The sequence below is a fragment of the Gobio gobio genome (genome assembly GCF_949357685.1).
Source record: "Gobio gobio genome assembly, chromosome: 8".
In the NCBI taxonomy this organism is placed as follows: domain Eukaryota; kingdom Metazoa; phylum Chordata; class Actinopteri; order Cypriniformes; family Gobionidae; genus Gobio; species Gobio gobio.
The window spans coordinates 42,335,116-42,356,191 of record NC_137114.1 but is presented as its reverse complement, the minus strand read 5'-3'; the positions used below and the strand labels follow the sequence as shown (position 1 = coordinate 42,356,191).

General features: G+C 44.6%; 2 protein-coding genes across 2 annotated transcripts in view; both read right to left on the bottom strand.

Annotated features, from left to right (window-relative positions):
• The window catches only part of lim2.3 (lens intrinsic membrane protein 2.3), a gene marked incomplete at both ends in the record, with an annotated part of 305,404 nt that overhangs the window by 16,637 nt on the left and 267,691 nt on the right, over nt 1-21,076 (bottom strand). The window lies entirely within an intron of this gene.
• Nucleotides 1,711-21,076, bottom strand: part of LOC307129850 (roundabout homolog 2) — a 112,371-nt gene continuing 93,005 nt past the window's right edge. Inside the window, exons 22-27 of the mRNA XM_079822629.1 lie at nt 17,165-17,377; nt 6,978-7,132; nt 6,786-6,884; nt 4,010-4,159; nt 3,615-3,754; nt 1,711-3,250 (exon numbers count right to left, since the gene is read on the bottom strand). Coding sequence (XP_079678755.1) covers nt 3,239-3,250; nt 3,615-3,754; nt 4,010-4,159; nt 6,786-6,884; nt 6,978-7,132; nt 17,165-17,377 — 769 coding nt within the window. The 3' untranslated portion in view covers nt 1,711-3,238. The remainder of the gene's footprint in view (nt 3,251-3,614; nt 3,755-4,009; nt 4,160-6,785; nt 6,885-6,977; nt 7,133-17,164; nt 17,378-21,076) is intronic.

Here is a 21,076-nt window from a genome sequence, read left to right as displayed (position 1 = left end):
TGTGTTTTTCTTGTGCTGATGGTGTTTAGATAAAAATATGTTTAAAAAAGCTACATTTTTACTCCTACACCAAAATAGACAGAACAGTCTTTTAGGGTGTAAATGATTTCTGTGGCATTTCAGAGAGTGAATTCAATTTAGGAAGAGAGGAATTCAATCACTGGCTTGTAGCATGAAAATAAGTAGACGTTTGTAGTCATTTGTGTGGCCAGGTGAGGCTCACATTGGGCCATACACTGTAAAAATAAATCAGGTCTCCAATTGAACATTTTCTAGTGACCGATCACATCTACATTTTTTAGTTGGCCAAATTGAATTTCTGTGAATTAAATTGCATCAATTCACAGAAATTCAATTTGTTCAACTGAAAAATTTAGATGTGATCGGACGGTCACTAGAACATTTTCAATTGGAGACCTGAATTTTTTTTACAGTGTAAATATTAGCCCATTTGGTGTCCGAAAAAACCCCAACACATAATTAAGCAATATTACAACATTAGTTATGTTGCTGTTGTCAGTTCATTAAAGGGGCACTTCAGCGCAGGGAAGATGAATGTGTATTTAAACTGGGTCATTTATGTAGTAGAAATGTGAAATTATTTTTAAAATTGGGGCCTTCTAGACTGAGAAAAGACAGAACATGTATTGTTGTCTCATGTGGATGAAAGACAACAACTCCCAGAATGCACTTGCTTCGCTGCCCAACGAGGCCACTCCCAAAGCCACGGCCACTGGTTATCACTTGCCCACCATGACACTGCCCCCACCGTCGTTTTGATATTCATAGTAATACAAAAATTTGGTTCAGTTAGAGAATAGACACTACGATTAAAAACTGAAAGTGTCTTTTCAAAAAAGTGTGAGTGAGCCGAACAAAAGGCACGGCGCAAACGCAGCAGGAGTCAGATTTCATTCATCATGAGAGCGAAGAGCTGAGGTAAGTACAGCAGTCATTCACGGTGCTTGTCCAGTCGGGTGCGTTTTCAGTGCCTATGGAAGCTTAACTTTCATAGGAATTAAAATAGAAAATTTGAAAACACTCGCTTTGCTCCGCACTGCTCCGTTATGAATGCGTATTTACATTCTGTGAGTGAGATCACACCCCTATAGGCGCGTTGAAAACATGCGGAACTAGCTCCTTCTATTGGCTGTAGTCTCTAGCCTCCGGCCAAAAAATAGATGACGCAAAATGACGATATTTGCATCATCTGAGGATTTTTTCCAGCATTATTCTCTTGTCTCAGGAGGACATGAGGGGGGGGGGGGGGGGGGGGGGGTACGATAATTTGAGTATTCTACTGGGTTTCTACTGATACAAAGCTTAATGCTAATCGCTGAAGTAAACCTTTAAACTAGAATTTAAGAGTGAGTAATGTTCCTTTTAGGCACAATGTTGACAGTTACTTTGATTTTGCTCAACTAAACTAGTTCCAAAAGAATCAAAAGCAGATCACCGTTGAGATGTTTCATTCCTGAATGAATCAGTGTGTTTGAACCAATCGGTTGAGAGTTGTTTCAATGACTCGTTCATAAAGGCACAATATGTAATTTCCGCCTAGAGGTCGCTTGTTCAAAAAACAAAACAAAGGTGTAGCTTGATGACGCCTTGATTTGGCGGAATCATGGGAGTTGTTGTCTTCACCTCTACAGCCGGTGGAACAGAATCCGACAGGACTCGGGCAGAAATCATATTCACAGATGAGTTAATGTATTAAAGTAAAAAAAATATATTTTTACCAACAACAAAAAAAGTTACGGACTGCAGCTTTAAATATTCTTGGAAGCATTTGGGATAATTATACAAGTCAAGAAAATATATAACATTGTTCTAGTGGTTCATGGATATTTTAATCCAAAAACGTACATATTGTGTAGGGTGACCAAACGTCCTGTTTTCCCAGGACATGTCCTGTTTTCAAGTCCTGTCCTGGCCCTAATATAACAATTTTCTATCCATTCAGAGGGGGCATACTTTAAATGTATTGAAATTAATAAGGAATCTTTGAGTAAACTTCGAGTAGCATTTGAGTATCTCATTGCGGGGCCGAGTGTCCTGGTTTTCGGTAATCAAAATATGGTCACCCTAATATTGTGTCTTAAAGACAATTTGGAACTGCATTTTAGCATACTACCCGTTGTATTTTTAAACATCTTTGGCATGAAAGAATGATTCAATGACTATCTCATAAATAGAAGATTCACTTGTTTTGTTCATGAATGAATGAATTTCCGCATTTGAACAAACTGGTTGAAAGAAAGATCCATGTCACCACCTACTGGCGTATCGATGTAACTTGCAGTGCAGTAGTTCTATCTCAATGAATGACAAAAGCCGCTTACAGGGTTAGTTCACCCAAAAATTTAAATAATGTCATTTATTACTCACCCTCATGCCGTTCATCCGTTCATCTTCGGGACAAAAATGAGGATATTTTTGTAGCACCTTGTCAGTGGAATCGGTGCTCTTGTAATGCAGCCATTCAAATTCGAAAACCAAGACGAATGAGATTTACATGATACATTTTCCATACTCCATACACAAGCGCACAGTTATTGACAAAATAATACAATGAGAAATCCATATCAGTAACAGTACTGTAAAACATGTCTTAGAACATGAGTTTTATTGTTTTGTATGCAATCTGCATATGATTGATGCGTTTGTGGAAAACAGCCTGACATGGTGCGAATCATTCTCCAGGAGAAAAGAAAACCCCTTCAGTGAGCACAGGATAGTAAGGTGACAGTCCTAGTGAGGATTTACAACAAGAAACATCTGTATTCTATAGGCTTACTAATGGTTTGTTCACATAGCCTGATAATATCTGCTATATTTGTCACAAAAATGTTGAAACACCTTTTTTATCACATGTAGACATTGAGGAATACATGTATGAACCAGATACATTCAAACATCATGTTCATCTAACATTTTGGACATTGCTTTTTTTTTACATTTAATTGTATTCGTTTTAAATAAAATGTAATAAATACAATAAATAATAATAGATAAAACAGCACACCATCCGGAATGCTTTTTCCTGACACAAAAACATTGTAAAAAATATATACATACAGAGGTAGGACAACAATGGATCATTTAAAAATGTTTTCTAAAAAAATACCTAGACGAAAAACAGAGAGGTGAAGGACCAGAGCGTGGAGGCATATACACTGCATGGCGTATGTTGCATGTAGAGTGCTGAACAACAGGACGCAAGGACAACTTCCTCTCCTCATATCATGTTCTGGAAATAAACAAGCATAAAATAACATGACATCATTTTGGTGCCAAGCAATCTAATTCTGGCCCATTAAAGTCGAAACGTGGTAATAGTCTAACTGACAAACATGGGTCGTATATTTAATATTCATTGGAATATCAACACCGTGGAGACCGCATGAGACATCGCAGTTCTTTAAAAAAAGTGTAAATGTATTCATTTGCCTGATTCATTTAGTGTGTTTCCAGCTCAGCACGCTCAGTGTCCTGGAGCTTATCGATTGCTAATTCACTACAATGCTCCAAGGCCCCCACGCGTGGCGAGCGACTAATGAACTTATTCAGACCTTGTGCGACCAGACAAGACACAAAGTCCAAACTCATCTAACCTCATTTCTCCTCCTCCCTGCCCCCAAGGAACGCAAGGTTGCGGAGGATCGAGAGGCAGAGCTTCTCGAGAGGGAACAGTGGCTGGACATCTGACCGCTGGACAGCTGGTTTGCTTTGGAATACTGGATTAAATCTGCATCTGTGCAGTAAAATAATCAACAGTCAAATACAAGAAACAACAAAAAGAAGCATATTTTTATATTTCACAACCACATTTTATGAAGATGAGAGTGGTGTTTGCCTGTACTAAACTCACATCCATGATTCTAGTGTGACTATGGATGATGCTGTGGATGAATGTTTTTATTTTATCATTTAAAAAAACGCACCCTACATTTTATAGGTGTTTTGGGGCTGATTTTTAGCAGTATCAGTAGTGACCCTTAAGCCTGACCTTCTGTGCTCCACTGTGCAGCCGTTCTGCGGTCTGATCTTCTCTCTCTGTGCTGCGGAGCCGTCCTGCTCCCGCCGTTGTCCATTATGTCTGTCAGGTGCTTGAGGGGGACCTCTGTTAGAGGAGGAGGCTCAGGTGGAGGCGGCAGGTCTGCAGACACGCAGAAACAGAAAGTGTGAATGATCATTTATACACTTATCCATTATTACACACAGTGGAGGATGAAGTACACAAATCAAGTACTTGTGTAAAAATACAGATAGCCTAATAAAATATTATTCCAGTAAAAGTATTAAGTACTCCTTTTTGGAAAAGTACAAAAGTACTTGGTTTTTAAAGTACTTAAATGGGACATGAACTCTGCTTTATGATGTTTCCTGTGGTGCACTTATAATTTTAGTATGATCTTTACATCAAAAATGCTCATAATTTAGAAATAAAAGGCATTTCTCTGATTTTAGCCTCTGATCTGAACGCTTTGTTTGAAGGGGCGAGCCCTGCTGTGATTGGCTGATGTCTTTGCATATGAAATAGCTAGTATTGCATGTGCAACTCTCTCGAAAACTTTTATCACGTTTTTACTATTACAGCTCTCAAGGTTAACTAATAGTGAAAAGTGTTGAATATAGCATTATATTCAGATATAATGGGAGTGATAGTTGTAGCCGATCACGGAGCGCATGAATGCAGTGATCTTGTCATTGCAACTTGATTTCTGCACACTAACGAATGCTTTCATCATTGAATAATAGATTTGTTGATTATTACAGGAGTCCAGAACTCAGTCACTGATAAACTTGTGCTGTTTGATTGACAGCTTCAGCGATTGTAAAGGGAGCATTCTTACATTGTTTTCTATATAAAATTTAACACAGTTTAAATAACAAAAAAAATATTTTAGATTAACCACATTCCTAGCATTAAGATCCTGTGGGAGGTAATGTTATTTGTTGTCCATCCTGTATTGCTCTTCTGTCCTCATCATCTCACTAACACGCCAGTGGGCGGGGCCAAAGTTGCAATGATGAAGTAGGCGTTGATTTTCTTCTGCAGAGGCGGTCTTTCACCTCATTGATAGGCACATACCACAATGAGTCGTTCGCTGGGCTTGGTATCAATAAAAGCTGTTTTTGGACTAACAAGGAAGCTTTCAGTTCTGAAATTTACAGGATATTATTGTAGTATGTATGATGACATCTTATATGTCAAAAGGTCAAGGAAAATTTGATTTCTCAGTTCATGACCCCTTTAAGTATTAAAAGTACTGATCGCTGAAAATGTATTTTGCTAAATAAACAAAATGTGTCGACAAATATAAACAAAAGCCACGTTTCCACCGCAGGATCTTTCACCAGGAATTAGGAACTTTGGGGTGGTACTCGGGTGTATTTCAGGAACCGGGGTCTAAATGAAGTTCCGGGTAAATATGTCCCCCTCCAAACGGCCCTGCTCGCGAGGTAGTACTTTTTCACAGTTCCGGAACTTTCGGGGGTGGGACTTGGGCGCTGAACTTGCGAGGTTCGTTCTGCGTTCAGTAAATATCAGTCTTGCTCTTTCTGTCCGATGGCACGCGTTCGTCTCAGCAATCGCACGGTCAATGTCTGTAATAGCTGATAATAACATACGTTGTCTTATTTTAAATCTAGCTTTACGAGCTTTCAGAATACGCTTTAGTATCAGTGCTCGTCTCTTTTCCGCCGTTTTGTTAATTACATAGAAAACCAGTTAATTAGTTAGAAAAACACATAACTAGCAAAAGCAGCGCTGCTTTCATCTCCTCCGTACTTGTTATTGTTGCAGACAGTGTCGCGCAAAAATGATTATTGTCCGTCGCTGACTGGGAGGAGCAGTCGCGCGCAGTCCCACGTCTCTGGACTAATTTGCCTAATCTTCACGGTACTTTAGACCGCAGTGAAAACGCAGACAGTAGCAGATCTGGGGGGGAAAAAGTTCCTTTAAATAAAGTTCCTGGTACAAATTGTTCTGGGTAATTTCGGTGGAGACGGGGCTATATATAAAAACAAACGTCACATAGAGCAATATGTGTTAAGATTTTAAGAAGAACAATATGCAAACATACTAGTTTCTCATTATTTGAAACTGCTACAGAGACGGAGAAGATTTATGAGCATTAATTTGCGTTACCCTGTTCAGACGGTAATACACAAATGCAGAAGTCCACATTCAAGCATTAACTGCAATGGGCTTAAAAATGTCATATATTACATATTACGTGACCTAAATATGATTTTCATTTACAATGATAATTTCTAAAATTCTGCTTTAGTAACTAACTTTTCACGCCATCAGTCGTGCACACATTAAAGCTCTGAGGATCTCTTGTTCTTGGCTCATTTTGAGTCTGACTTGTGAATTCAGTGAATTGTTAATTGGAGACTCGCTCTGACCGGATAATTTGAATTAGTGAGTTGTCGACTCGAGAACAGGTGCAGTCGGATTTCACAAATTAAACGTTCAGTGGGATATGTGAACCGATTTAACGGGTTAATTAAAAAAGAATCAGCTTGTTCATGATTCAGACACCGCTATAACGTCTCGGAGTGGGTGATGATTTCTTCAGTTCAAAATAACGAGGAACGACATGTTTTATGAAATGTAGTGGAGTAAAAAAGTATAATATAATGCTTTGGAATGTAGTGAAGTAAAAGTAAGTTTCCCATAAAGTAAAAAGACCTTGTTACTTTCCACCACTGATTAGAGAAACAACTGCTTTAGTTGCACCAATAAATAATGTATTTACTATGTGGGTTCTTACTGCCTGGTTTCAACACTTCTTGTCTCACAAGGCCATCCTTCTGAGATTTCTTCTTAGGCCTGGGCTTCTGAATTGAGGACGTGAATGATGTATATTCTCCTAATAACAGTAAGAAAACAAAGATTATGTTCTCCATCCATAATCATTAGCAATAAAAGTAATAAAAACAGTCAGCTGTGTTGAAGGGCCTACTTGTGCCAGTGTTGTTGGAGAATAGTTCCTCCATTTCTGCAATGTCTCTCCAAGGGCCGCTGTGGTGGGGAACGCTGCCATTAAGAGACTCTGTCTTGGTTAACGGCTTTGGGTTGGAGAGAGCAAACTGTGCACTGTGTGTAAACTGTGTTTTCCTGTTGAACAAAACACATTAAAGTCCCCCTGTTGTCAATTTTATCCCTTAAAACTCATCTTTGATCACCAAAATGACATTTAAAAAAGATTTTCCCCATGCCTTAAAATAGCTTGAATGTAACTCTACACCCTTGTTTCATTTAGTATACGAGGAGCCATGAATATGCAAATTAATCCTCACACCAGCTCAGAGATCCACTCGCTCAACCTTTACTCAAGTTACTTTAGTAAATGCTGCAAAAAGGTATCGCTCTTTACAATGTCAGACACATAACGGTAAATCATATGATTAGCCTTTTGCTTGACTACGTTATCAAACAGCTAATAATGTGTTGCTAATGTTACACAAATCATGTTCCCGTTCGCCATCTCAGAGTCAGACAGCTGCCGAAATCAGCATCCTTCATCATAGACATCAGTGGAGAAAGGCATATTAGTTCATCATAACATGGTAATATACATCATATACATAATTCACGCGCTATATTGCTAAAAGTACCTTATTTTTAATATCAACAGAAAAATATACCTCGATAACCTGACTTCTCTTTAGACTCCCCTGCTTCACAGCTATTTAATGATATGCAGAAGCCTGTATATAAATATGAATATTCGAAGGATCAGAGTCATCACACCTGAGACGGGTTTATTGAGGATGCTGTGTCGGTGAGGCAATTATTAGATATGAATATTCAAAGGATCAGAGTCATCTGAGATGGGTTTAGTGAGGATGCCGTGTCGATGAGGCAATTATTAGATAGGAATATTCGGAGGATCAGAGTCATCACGCCTGAGATGGGTTTATTGAGGATGCCTTGTCGATGAGGCAATTATTAGATATGAATATTCAAAGGATCAGAGTCATCTGAGATGGGTTTATTGAGGATGCCGTGTCGATGAGGCAATTATTAGATAGGAATATTCGGAGGATCAGAGTCATCACACCTGAGACGGGTTTATTGAGGATGCTGTGTCGGTGAGGCAATTATTAGATATGAATATTCAAAGGATCAGAGTCATCTGAGATGGGTTTATTGAGGATGCCGTGTCGATGAGGCAATTATTAGATAGGAATTTTCGGAGGATCAGAGTCATCACACTGGAGACGGGTTTATTGAGGATGCCGTGCAGGGCTCTACATAGCGACCATTTTGGGCGCATTTGCGTCTGAAAATTACTGCGTGCGACTGTGAAAAAATATTTAGGCGCACCGGTGCGACCCGATCGATTCTCATGAATAGATGTATAATGCAATCGGAATAAAAACTACAACTGCCAAAGTGCACCAACACTGACTGTTCTGCGATCGACTGCTTGTCATGCCTTCTGTCAGCAGAGCATGTGCAAAAAACGTGTGCAACGGACTACACCTCACGGATTGTTTACTAGGTGAAACGGGTGAGACGCAGCCATGCGCACTTACCAAACTCCTCGCGCTGATGTTTATTTGCAGCCAAATCCAAATTAACTAGAAATACCACATTTGGATTATCATAAACAAGGTCGGAAATGAACGGGGGCTTGGGGAAAAATGCCACCAAAAATGAATTAATAAATAATAATTTAAAAAAGCCCCTGTATGAGTTCTTGATTTAATCTTTATCAGCTGCAATCCACAACTTTTCTCATTTTTAAAAATTTCTAGATGTATATATGAGAGTACATCATGAATCCATTTTCCAAACCGTGTTTTTATCTTACCCTGAATCACTACGGTACACATATAATAAGTGTTTATATTCTGACTATTTTATTCCAGTTTGGGTTGCAGCGCTATGGAGGAACACAGACATAAGACATAAACAGAGAGAAGTAGCTCCAGCTGCAATGTTCTTGCGCAAGACGCGTTCAGTTCTGTTTATTAGCGCCAGAGTGCCAAAAGTTACGGACTGCTATTGCTTCGAGTTGGCATGACTGCAAATGTGATACTGATCTTGTACAAAAGTCCAATAGACAAGCTGATGTTAAGTAACAAGGTTTTAGCCACAATACTGTTTATTTCGTGAAAGTCAAAACTACACCAGAACTGTTGCGCATCTCCAAGCGATTCGATTCGAATGAATCTGCGTTTGAACGATTGAATAAATGACTCACATATAGACTTGACGCCACCTACTGGCGGTTATATTTTCATATTTATACTTTGCATTAACGTTTTATTTAAAATATCAAACTTTTAAAGTTTAACTTGTACATAACCCATTTCTAAATTCAAAAATGTATATTTAAAACATTCATACAACATTATTTACCCATGAGCTGCGCGCGTCCCGTCATCTTAAACAGTCTAAACAGCACTTCAGATAGAGCTGCTGTGCCACTTCTACAGTGCAAAGATGGATCTTTTGATGCTGATTTAATTAGATTGGTAACAGTCTGATTGTGTCTTATTGCTCTAACTGAATTTATTGTTTAAATTAACATTTTAAAAACAACTTTTCTATTTTAATTGAAGAAATTGACAAAAGATGAGGCATACATTTAATAAGATTAGAAAACATTGCTCTTATAATGGTAAAAATGCCCCTGGACATTAATTTAAAGGGACAAAGATAGTCCTGTAATGAACAAGTTATAATTGGAATGCGTGTTATTGATCAGAAAGTGCTCCTAAATTTTTGACTGTGCTCCTAATTTTTTAAAATAAGGAGCACAAGTGCTCCTCAAGAAAAATGTTAGCGTAGAGCCCTGCCGTGTCGATGAGGCATTTATTAGATGGGAATATTCGAAGGATCAGAGTCATCACGTCGGAGACGGGTTTACTGAGGATGCTGTGTCGATGAGGCATTTATTAGATAGGAATATTCGAAAGATCGGAGTCATCATGCAATATACTGCTGTTCAAAATTTTGCAGTCAATAAGATGTTTTAATGTTTTTGAAAAAGTACCTTATGCTCACCAAGGCTGCATTTATTTGATTAAAAATACAGTATTAATTGTGATATATCACTACAATGTAAAACAACTATTTTCTATTTGAATATATATTAAAATGTAATCCATTCCCGTCATGTTAAACGCTGAATTTTCAGAATCGTCTTCAGGCTCACATGATCCTTCAGAAATGTGTATTATATTTATTTATTATCATTCATTGATAATGTTGAGCTGTCAAATAAAATATGGTTGGTCAACTTAAGGAATAAGTTTTAATTTCAGGTTGTTCCTGAAAATTATCATTCCCATTCAGTCGGTCACGTTCGACGTACGTCGGACGTACCGACGAATTGGGATCACTTCTGGGAGCCCCTATCAGCTTCGAGCTATCTAGAACCGGCCAATGAACAATTGGCGTGCGAGATTTGCATCTCGCGCTCCGCCCCGCGCCGCGGGTATAAACAGGAAGCGAGAGCGAATGCACGCTGTCATTCACTTCGGAGCCACACGGCAGATGAAGAGGACTCTCAACGCTACACTGCTTGAGTTTATCGCTGCTATCAGCAAGTTATTTAGAAGACCGGAGAATCCAGGAAACGCGTGTTGGAGAGACGGCACATTCCAGCGGGATCCGCGCTGACTCATCGGCTGCCTCTGCAAGCAGAGAAAAACTGCTGTTTTAACAGCAACAGCAAATCCTGTTGGTCTGGTTGGGCGTTTTTCCTGCTGAGTACAGGCACGGGCTGCACAACAATCCCGTGCGCTGTCGCGTTTCCCCCTGAGTGCTTCAGCACAAGAGCGTTTCCTCACAAAAAGAGTTCACGGGTGACGTGCCGTCCTTTTCAGGATGTCTTACCACCCGTGCGTTTCTGGATGCGGTCGTTCCCTGTCCCCTGCTGACGGTCACAATCGCTGTCTCACGTGTTTGGGCATACAGCACGTTGAGGCGGCGTTTGTGGATAGTTCATGTTCCCACTGCGGGAACATGACTATCGCGGAGCTTAGATCGAGACTCTCCTACCTCCGGGCTGGGGGAGTCCCCTTACCCATCCCACGAACCAGGGCTGCCCCTAACCCGGGTGGACCTGCTTCTTTGGATGGCCAGGGTGATCTGAGGATCACGTTTAGGGCAAACCCGCCGAGTCAATCTCCGCAGGCCCCTATTCCCTCTGCTCCGCAGCCGGTAGAGCCTCCAGGAGAACCCGCTGGACCCTCCCACGGGAGACCAGTGGTGACTTTTGGAGCTCCAGCAGATGAACAGATGTCAATCGCTGCATCGGAGGGGGAGTTTCAGTCCTCGGGGGATGAAGGTTCAGTTGTACTGCCTCCCTCTGGGAGAGTGGCAACGGCTGCACCGGACCCTGAGATGGCTGCTATGCTTTCCCGGGCCGCCGAAAGGGTTGGGCTCGAGTGGAACCCTCCACCGTGTCCCGAACCCTCTAGGTTGGACGATTGGTTCCTCGGGGTGGGTCGCGCTGGTTCTCAGCGTCCCGCCCCGACACCTTTCTTCCCGGAGGTGCATGAGGAGCTCACGAGGTCGTGGAAGGCACCTTTTTCTGCCAGAAACCGGCCGAGTGACTCCTCCCCCCTCACTACTCTCGACGGCGGACCAGCCAAGGGTTACGTGGGGATCCCGCCAGTGGAGCGCGCCGTCGCGATGCAACTGTGTCCGGCGACCGCCTCTAACTGGCGCGGTGACCCGCGTCTCCCGTCCCGGGCCTGTAAGTTCTCTTCCAGTCTGACTGGGAAGGCTTACAAGGCCTGCGGGCAGGCTGCGTCCGCCTTGCATGGCATGGCGCTGCTTCAGGTCCACCAGGCCCAGGCGCTCCTTGACATGCACGAGGGTAGGCCTGACCCAGAGCTCCTCCGGGAGCTCCGGACGGCGACGGACCTCGCCCTCCGGGCGACGAAAGTCACCGCCCGTTCCATCGGTCAGGCGATGTCCACGCTTGTGGTCCAGGAGCGTCATCTCTGGCTCAACCTGGCTGATATGAGGGAGACCGATAAATATCGGTTCCTGGACTCCCCCATCTCGTCAGCTGGGTTGTTCGGCGACGCGGTCGAGAGCTTCGCCCAGCAGTTCTCGGCCGCCCAGAAGCAGACGGAGGCGATCAAGCACATCCTGCCCCGGCGGCCCGCTGCTGCCTCCACCCCGCCGCCGGCGGCAGCGCCTCCGACTACTCGTCACCGAGGACGTCCACCCGCCGCCGCCTCCGCCCCCGCCAAGGCACCGCAGCAGCCTTCCACCAGCCGACGGCGTGGGGCCGGCCGTGGGAAGGATGTCCAGCCCGCTCAGGCCGCTGCCAAGCCAGGTGGCAAGCGTCGTCGCAAGCGACCCTGAGACGGGCCACCCAGAGATGGAGGAAACTGCTCGGAGGGAGATGGCTGCAGCACCACTCCTTCCCCCGGAGGAGGGCCGGGGGAGAATCTTTTGTTTGTCTGTTCCGCCGCTGGCCCCAGTGCCAGCGGCACCCAAAACATCAATAAAAGAGCAGTTTCCAATATCTCTGGGTGCCAAGAGAGCGCGCTTGGCGGTGGTCGACGCTCCCATGCCTCGCCACCCTCAAGTACCTCTCCCTTCGCCAGCAGGGGACGCCGGCTGTCGGGACGCACACAAGCGGCCTCCCCACACTCGCACGTCCCCTCCGCGGATGCAGGTAAGTGTTGCACAGCACACTCAGATCCCGCTTCGGGCCGCTCCCATGCCGTCCGTGCCGGATCCCTGCGTTCCGCCTCGCTGCCCCGCTGCGGGTACGTCTGTGGTGCCGATGGTCCCCCTTGCTCGGAGTCTGGGAGCCTGGCTAGCGCTTCCCAGCCCGTCTCGGTGGCTCATCCGTACCATCAGACTCGGCTATGCGATTCAGTTCGCCCGGCGTCCCCCCAAGTTCAGGGGCGTTCACTTCACGACTGTAGTGGAGGCGAACGCCCCCGTGCTCAGGGCGGAGATCGCTGTCCTACTGGCGAAGGACGCGATAGAGCCGGTCCCTCAAGCCGATATGAGGTCCGGGTTCTACAGCCCCTACTTCATTGTACCCAAGAAAGGCGGCGGGTTACGACCGATCTTGGATCTGCGATTCCTGAACCGGTCCCTTCACAGGCTGCCGTTCACGATGTTAACGCAGAGGCGCATCTTCAGGTGCATCCGTCCCCGAGATTGGTTTGCAGCGATAGACCTGAAGGACGCGTACTTTCATGTCTCGATTCTTCCTCGACACCGGCCCTTTCTGCGCTTCGCGTTCGAGGGACGGGCATATCAGTACCGCGTCTTACCCTTCGGCCTGTCCCTGTCGCCCCGCGTCTTTACGAAGGTTGCGGAGGCGGCCATTGCTCCCATGAGAGAGCATGGCGTTCGCATCCTCAACTATCTCGACGACTGGCTGATCCTTGCCCAGTCGCGAGAGCAGTTGTGCGAACACAGGGACAAGGTGCTCAGTCACCTCAGCCAGTTGGGACTTCGGGTCAACTGGGAGAAGAGCAAACTCTGCCCCACGCAGAGGATCTCTTTTCTCGGTATGGAGATAGACTCGGTCGCCATGACTGCGCGCCTCACCGAGGAGCGCGTCCAGTCGGTGTTGAACTGCCTGAATTCGTTCAGAGGCAGGACAGCGGTTCCACTGAAACATTTTCAGAGGCTCCTGGGGCATATGGCATCCGCAGCCGCAGTAACGCCGCTCGGATTGCTTCATATGAGACCGCTTCAACGCTGGCTACACGATCGAGTCCCGAGATGGGCGTGGCACAGCGGTTCCCTCCGCGTCCAAGTGACTCCGAGGTGCCGCCAAACCTTCGGCCCGTGGTCGGACCCTCTGTTTCTCCGGGCGGGAGTACCCCTAGAACAAGTGTCCAGGCACTCCGTTGTCTCCACGGATGCCTCATCCACGGGTTGGGGTGCCACGTACAACGGGCTTGCAGTTTCGGGTCTGTGGACGGGGCCTCAACTGCAATGGCATATCAATTGCCTCGAGTTGTTAGCAGTTCGTCTTGCACTCAGCCGCTTCAAAGTTCCGCTCAGAGGCAAGCACGTTCTGGTCCGGACGGACAACACTGCGGCCATAGCGTACATCAACAAACAGGGTGGTCTACGCTCCCGTCGCATGTCGCAACTCGCCCGCCATCTCCTCTTATGGAGTCAGAAGCATCTGAGGTCGCTTCGTGCCGTTCACATTCCGGGCCTGCTCAATCGTGCGGCCGACGAGCTGTCACGTCAGCAGGTACTTCCGGGAGAATGGCGACTCCATCCCCAGGCGGTCCAGCTAATCTGGAGTCGTTTCGGGGCCGCACAGGTAGACCTGTTTGCCTCCCCAGAGACGACCCACTGTCAGCGGTTTTATTCCTTGACCGAGGGGACCCTCGGGTCGGATGCCCTGGCCCACAGCTGGCCCCGGGAAGAACGCAAGTATGCGTTTCCCCCAGTGAGCCTTCTTGCGCAGACACTGTGCAAAGTCAGGGAGGACGAGGAGCAGGTCCTGTTGGTCGCTCCGTATTGGCCCAACCGGACTTGGTTCCCGGAACTAGTGCTCCTCGCGACAGCACCTCCCTGGCCCATTCCTCTGAGACAGGACCTCCTGACTCAGAGACGGGGCACCCTATGGCACCCGCGTCCGGACCTCTGGAAACTCCATGTTTGGTCCCTGGACGGGACGCGGAGGTTCTAGGTGACCTACCGCAAGCGGTAGTTGACACCATCACTTCCGCTAGAGCCCCCTCTACGAGGCGCCTCTATGCGTTGAAGTGGAACCTGTTCGTCGACTGGTGCTCTTCTCGCCGAGAAGACCCCCGAAGATGTTCGATCGTTTCTGTGCTTACCTTTCTACAGGATGGGTTGGAGCGAAGGCTGTCTCCCTCCACCCTCAAGGTCTATGTCGCCGCTATCGCCGCTAATCATGAGCTCGTAGATGGAAAATCTCTAGGTAAGCACGATCTGATCGTCAGGTTCCTTAGGGGAGCAAGGAGATTAAATCCTCCTCGTCCTCCCTCTATACCCTCTTGGGACTTAGCTCTGGTGCTAACTGCACTACAGAGAGAACCCTTTGAGCCTCTGCAGTCAGCTGAGTTGAAAATACTGTCGTTAAAGACTATACTCCTGATTGCGTTGGCCTCCATCAAGAGGGTAGGGGACCTGCAGGCATTTTCGGTCGACGAATCGTGCCTGGAATTCGGGCCCGGTAACTCTCATGTGATCATGAGACCCCGGCCTGGATATGTGCCCAAGGTTCCCACTACTCCCTTCCGGGACCAAGTGGTGAGCCTGCAAGCGCTGCCTTCGGAGGAGGCAGACCCAGCCCTAGCTTTTCTCTGTCCCGTCCGTGCTCTCCGGACTTACGTGGATAGAACGCAAAGCTTCAGGACCTCAGAGCAGCTCTTCGTCTGTTACGGAGGACAGCAGAAGGGAAAGGCTGTCTCCAAGCAGAGGATGGCCCACTGGATAGTGGATGCCATCGTCTTGGCTTATCAGTCCCAAGACGTGCCCTGCCCGCTCGGGTTAAGAGCCCACTCCACTAGGGGTGTTGCCTCTTCCTGGGCGCTGGCTCGTGGCGCCTCGCTGACAGATATCTGTAGAGCTGCGGGCTGGGCGACACCTAACACGTTCGCTAGATTCTATAGCCTCCGTGTAGAGCCGGTGTCTTCCTGTGTGCTCACTTCCCATAGTCAGTAACACCGAAGTACCCGTTCTAGTGTCGGCTTGCTGCGCCATTCCCTCCCCTATGGTAGACGGATGCGTGCGCTTTTCCGCTCCAGTCGAGTTCCCCGGAACGGCGAACCCTGTTGAGTCCTCCGCAACCCGCGGCAGTCGGACGTGGCGGAGCGTTCGACGCCAGGTCTAACACTCGTATGCATTGGTGGAACTTGTGTTAGGCTGGGTTCCGTATGTAGTGACCCCCACGGCGGTCCCATATGTGTATTCTTCCACGGTACGGCTCCCTACGGCGAGCCCGTGTCTTTCCCTCGGCAGAGCTCCTCTGCCGTCTCAGGTACGTGTTGTCTCCCTCCTAATTGGCCGGGGCCACCCCTGAGACTTCCGTATGTTGTGCTGCCCACGGCCAGCCCATACGTGTATTCTCCACATGTTAACTCCCTCTGGGCATGATGTGGCTTCCGCAGCTGCCTTCACAGGCACGCTTTCCCAACGTTATCCAATACAGTCAGCTGAGTGGGTCTTGCGGAACAGCAGCTTTGACTCTCCCTGCGTGAACCTACCCGCCCGCATCAGATCGGGGTCTGTGGGGCTCATCGCTGGGCGCTGGAAGTGGTAGTAACTATGGCGTTTTCCATAGGGGATCCCAATTCGTCGGTACGTCCGACGTACGTCGAACGTGACCGACTGAATGGGAACGTCTCGGTTACGTATGGTAACCCTCGTTCCCTGAAGGAGGGAACGGAGACGTACGTCCCGTCGCCACAGTTGCTGTACCATCACTGCAGGTCGAGCCACTACGTGTGGCTCCTCAGTGAAAAACAGCGTGCAATCGCTCTCGCTTCCTGTTTATACCCGCGGCGCGGGGCGGAGCGCGAGATGCAAATCTCGCACGCCAATTGTTCATTGGCCGGTTCTAGATAGCTCGAAGCTGATAGGGGCTCCCAGAAGTGATCCCAATTCGTCGGTACGTCCGACGTACGTCTCCGTTCCCTCCTTCAGGGAACGAGGGTTACCATACGTAACCGAGACGTTTCACTTCAGAAGACTTTTATGATACTTTCAGGTTGTATTTTTTACGCTCCACAGAAAAAAGAAAATCATGACATGAAGGTGAACAGAAACAGAGATGTCACCATGAAATCAAAACTGACTATGCTTCATTTTTTTATGGAATTTTGCATTATGAGAATTGATTTATCCATGCACATCAATATTACAATTCATGTGCCCTTGTAATGAAAATAACTTCCCCTCCCTCTTGCAGCAACATCTCTTCTCTGATAACGCGTTTAATGATGCGAGGGTGGAACTTGTCACTCACATGATATCGACCAATAGCAATCCACAACCATCTAATCAATTCCCCATGGACAAAATCAAGGCCCTCCCTAAAATTTGTCTTGTTTGAAAAGCCGTTTAACTCGGATATTCACAATATGGAAGACAAGACTATTGGAACTTCCATTTCATGCTGACTTTATTGTCAAGCCCTGATGTGCGTATGTATGTTGTTACCGTGGCAGCAGGTCCAGATGCTGCAGGCGTGGGTTAGCCGGGTATTGCTCCTCGCTGGGGGAGGGTGTGAGAGTTGCTGTGGACTGCAGACTGTAGGTTGTGGCCCTGTTGGTTTCCTCTCCTCTCAAAGGCAGAGTGGCTGCGTCCTCCAGACCCTCGATCAGATAAGTTCGCTCAGGCAGAGGAGGACACCATTCTTCATCCTTCTCAGGGCTATAGGGACGTAAACAGATTAGTATGTTAGTTAAACCTACAATCTTAAGTTTAAAAACAAGGCAAAGACCAAAAAAGCACATAAAAAGAACATATCTAAAGACTCAGGACCCCTGATATCTCTAGCACAGATTTCAATACACGATAAAAGACTGCGGTAAATAAAACCAGACTGTGGTCTTTTGAAAAATAAATCAAAATAAATAATATCAAAGAGACTCCAATGTGGGTACAAAAGACAGCATTGTAAAAAAGCTTATCAAAAATGTGTCAAAGCAGTTTCATCCGTGGAGGGTGATGATAAAAACATAATGTGAAAGGAAGAAAGCATCGAGAACAAAGGTTGGCATGTGTGGTTCTGCTTCATTCCAAGCCGTGGCTATTCTTAAAGGTTCATTCTGAGAAGCCACGTCTGGTGACCTGCCTCTCGATCCTGTCTCAAACAGCCAGAAAGGCTTGGCTCTAAGCGCTAACATCATTAGCCCCTGTCACTTTGAGCTGAAACATCAAATAAGATTAGATAAGACCTCAATTTATCGCCCAGACTACATTTTACCATGTTGCACAGGTTCCATATTGGGTCACTTTTCAGAGAAGTAGAATTATGTCCAGAGGTGTCTGAACTTTAAAAAAGAAAAAAAAGAAAGGAAAAAGAATGACAGCTACTGAAGCTTACTGAGCTTATGAAATCTTCTGGAAATTGGCTGACAGGCTGTAACAAGAAAAGTATCAAAAAGTAACATGGTATCACCACGATTTGGACATGTATTACCAAGGCATTTTGACAAGGTATTATCATGTTTTTGCACCGTATCATGATTTGTTTTTGGACTAACACCATGGTCCTACAATGGTTTTATGACACAGCACCATGGTTTTGGACATACACCATGGTAACACCATGCTTTTCTTTTTAGTTATGATGATGTTTTTGACATGGTACTGTGTGTTTGGAAAATTACCATTGCATTGTAATTACTTTTGAACATGTACCATGGTATTACCATATCATTTTTGGCATAGTACCATGTCATAAAACCAATGTAATGCTATGGAGCATGTCCAGTTGGTACTATGGTTTGGGGAATGCACCATGGTAATACCATGTTTTTTAAGATATGTACCCTGACATGGAAATACCATGGTACATTGTTTTTTGGACATTTGATATAGTATTACAATGGTTTTATGGCATGGTATTATGGTTTTGGACATGCACCATGGTAATGTAATACCATGTTTTTAGATATGTACCCTGACATGGTACCAAGAGTTTGGAAATGTATCAACATATTAATATTGCTTTTTGAACAAGTACCATGGTCTTTTGACATGGTACCATGTTTTGGACATTTGCTATAGTATTACAATGGTTTTATGGCATGTTATTATGGTTTTGAACATGCACCATGGTAATGTAATAATACCATGTTTTTTAGGGATATTTACTGTACCATGTATTATGTTTTTTGAACAAACATCATGGTCTTTTGACATGGCACCATGGTTTTTGGACATTTAACATGGCATTAGAAGTTTTTTTTTTAACATGCACCATGGATTCAAATTGGTTTTGTGACACAGTACCATGGTTTTGGACATGCCCCATATTAATAGCATGTTTTTTAGATATGTACCATGGTATTATGATGTTTTTTGACATGGTACTGTGCGTTTGGAAATTTACCATGGCATTGATATTACTTTTAAACTTTTTATGTACCATGGTATTACCATAGCATTTTTGGCATAGTTTCAATTGGACATGCAACATAGTATTACATTGGTTTCATGACATGGTACTATGGTTTGGGGCATGCACCATGGTAATACCATGTTTTTAGATATGTACCCTGACATGGTAAAATGTGTTTGGAAATGTACCATGGTATTAATATTGCTTTTTGAACAAGTACCATGGTCTTTTGACATGGTACCATGTTTTGGACATTTGCTACAGTATTACAATGGTTTTATGGCATGGTATTATGGTTTTGAACATGCACCATGGTAATGTAATAATACCATGTTTTTTGGGATATCTACTGTACCAATTTATTATAATGTTTTTGACATGGTACCATGAGTTTGGGAATGTACCATGGTATTAACATGGCTTTTTGAACAAACATCATGGTCTTTTGACATGGCACCATGGTTTTTGGACATTTAACATGGCATTAGAAGGTTTTTTTTAAACATGCACCACAGCCTTTGGACATGCACCATGGATTCGAATTGGTTTCGTGACACAGTACCATGGTTTTGGACATGCCACATAGTAATAGCATGTTTTTTATGATATGTACCATGGTATTATGATGTTTTTTGACATGGTACTGTGCTTTTGGAAATTTACCATGGCATTGGTAATCCACCAGTATTACTCAGAAGTCTAGTTTCAAATATAATTCCTTCGAAGTTTTGGTGCTTTATGTAACGCTATGTAGTGTACATGATAAAACCCGTTCAACATTTGTGTTAGCTACTGTATACAGGCCACCAGGGCATAATACAGACTTTATCAAAGAATTTGCTGATTTTCTATCAGAGTTAGTACTGGCCGTAGATAAAGTACTAATTGTTGGTGATTTTAATATCCATGTAGACAACGGAAAAGACGTATTGGGATTAGCATTTAAAGACACACTAAACTCTATTGGAGTTAGGCAACACGTGTCAGGAGCCACTCATCGCCATAATCATACTTTAGACCTAATATTGTCACATGGAATAAATGTTGATACCGTTGAAATTCTGCAGCACAGCGATGACATCTCAGATCATTACTTAGTATCATGTATACTTAATTTAGCTAAGGTTGCAAAGCCGCCCCCTCGCTTCAAAAATGGCAGGACAATCACTGCCGCTACTAAAGATTGCTTTTTAAATAATCTCCCTCATCAGTATCATCTGCTCAGCATCCCAGATAGTATAGAAGAACTCGATGTTGCAACAGAAACTATCGACTCTCTCTTTTCCAGTACTTTAGACACAGTTGCTCCTCTGCGCTTAAAGAAGATTAAAGAAAATAGTCCAACGCCATGGTACAACGAGCACACCCGGGCCCTTAAAACAGCAGCCAGAAAAATGGAGCGCAGCTGGAAGAAAACAAAATTAGAGGTATTTCGTAATTCGTGGAAAGAGCACATGATCACATACAGAAAGGCCGTAAAAACTGCTAGATCTGCTAATTTCTCAACTCTCTTGGAAGAAAACAAACACAACCCAAGGTATTTATTCGATACAGTGGCTAAATTAACCAAAAATAAAGCTTCAACTTCTGATGATTGTAAACAGCACAGCAGTAATGACTTTATGAACTTCTTCACATGTAAGATTGATTATATTAGGAACAATTTTTTAACCATGCAGCCGTCTACTACAGCATCACATCAGACAGAGCATTGTAGTGTCACTGAGGAAAAATTACACTCATTCACTGCTATAGGAGAAGAAGAATTGGCTAAACTCGTTAAATCATCAAAATCGACAACATGTATGCTCGACCCTATACCGACTAGGCTATTAAAAGAGATGCTACCAGAGGTCATAGATCCTCTTCTTAATATCATTAATTCATCTTTGTCATTAGGATATGTACCGAAAACTTTTAAGTTGGCTATTATTAAACCACTTATTAAAAAAAACGCAACTTGATCCTACAGATTTAGTCAATTATAGACCAATCTCAAATCT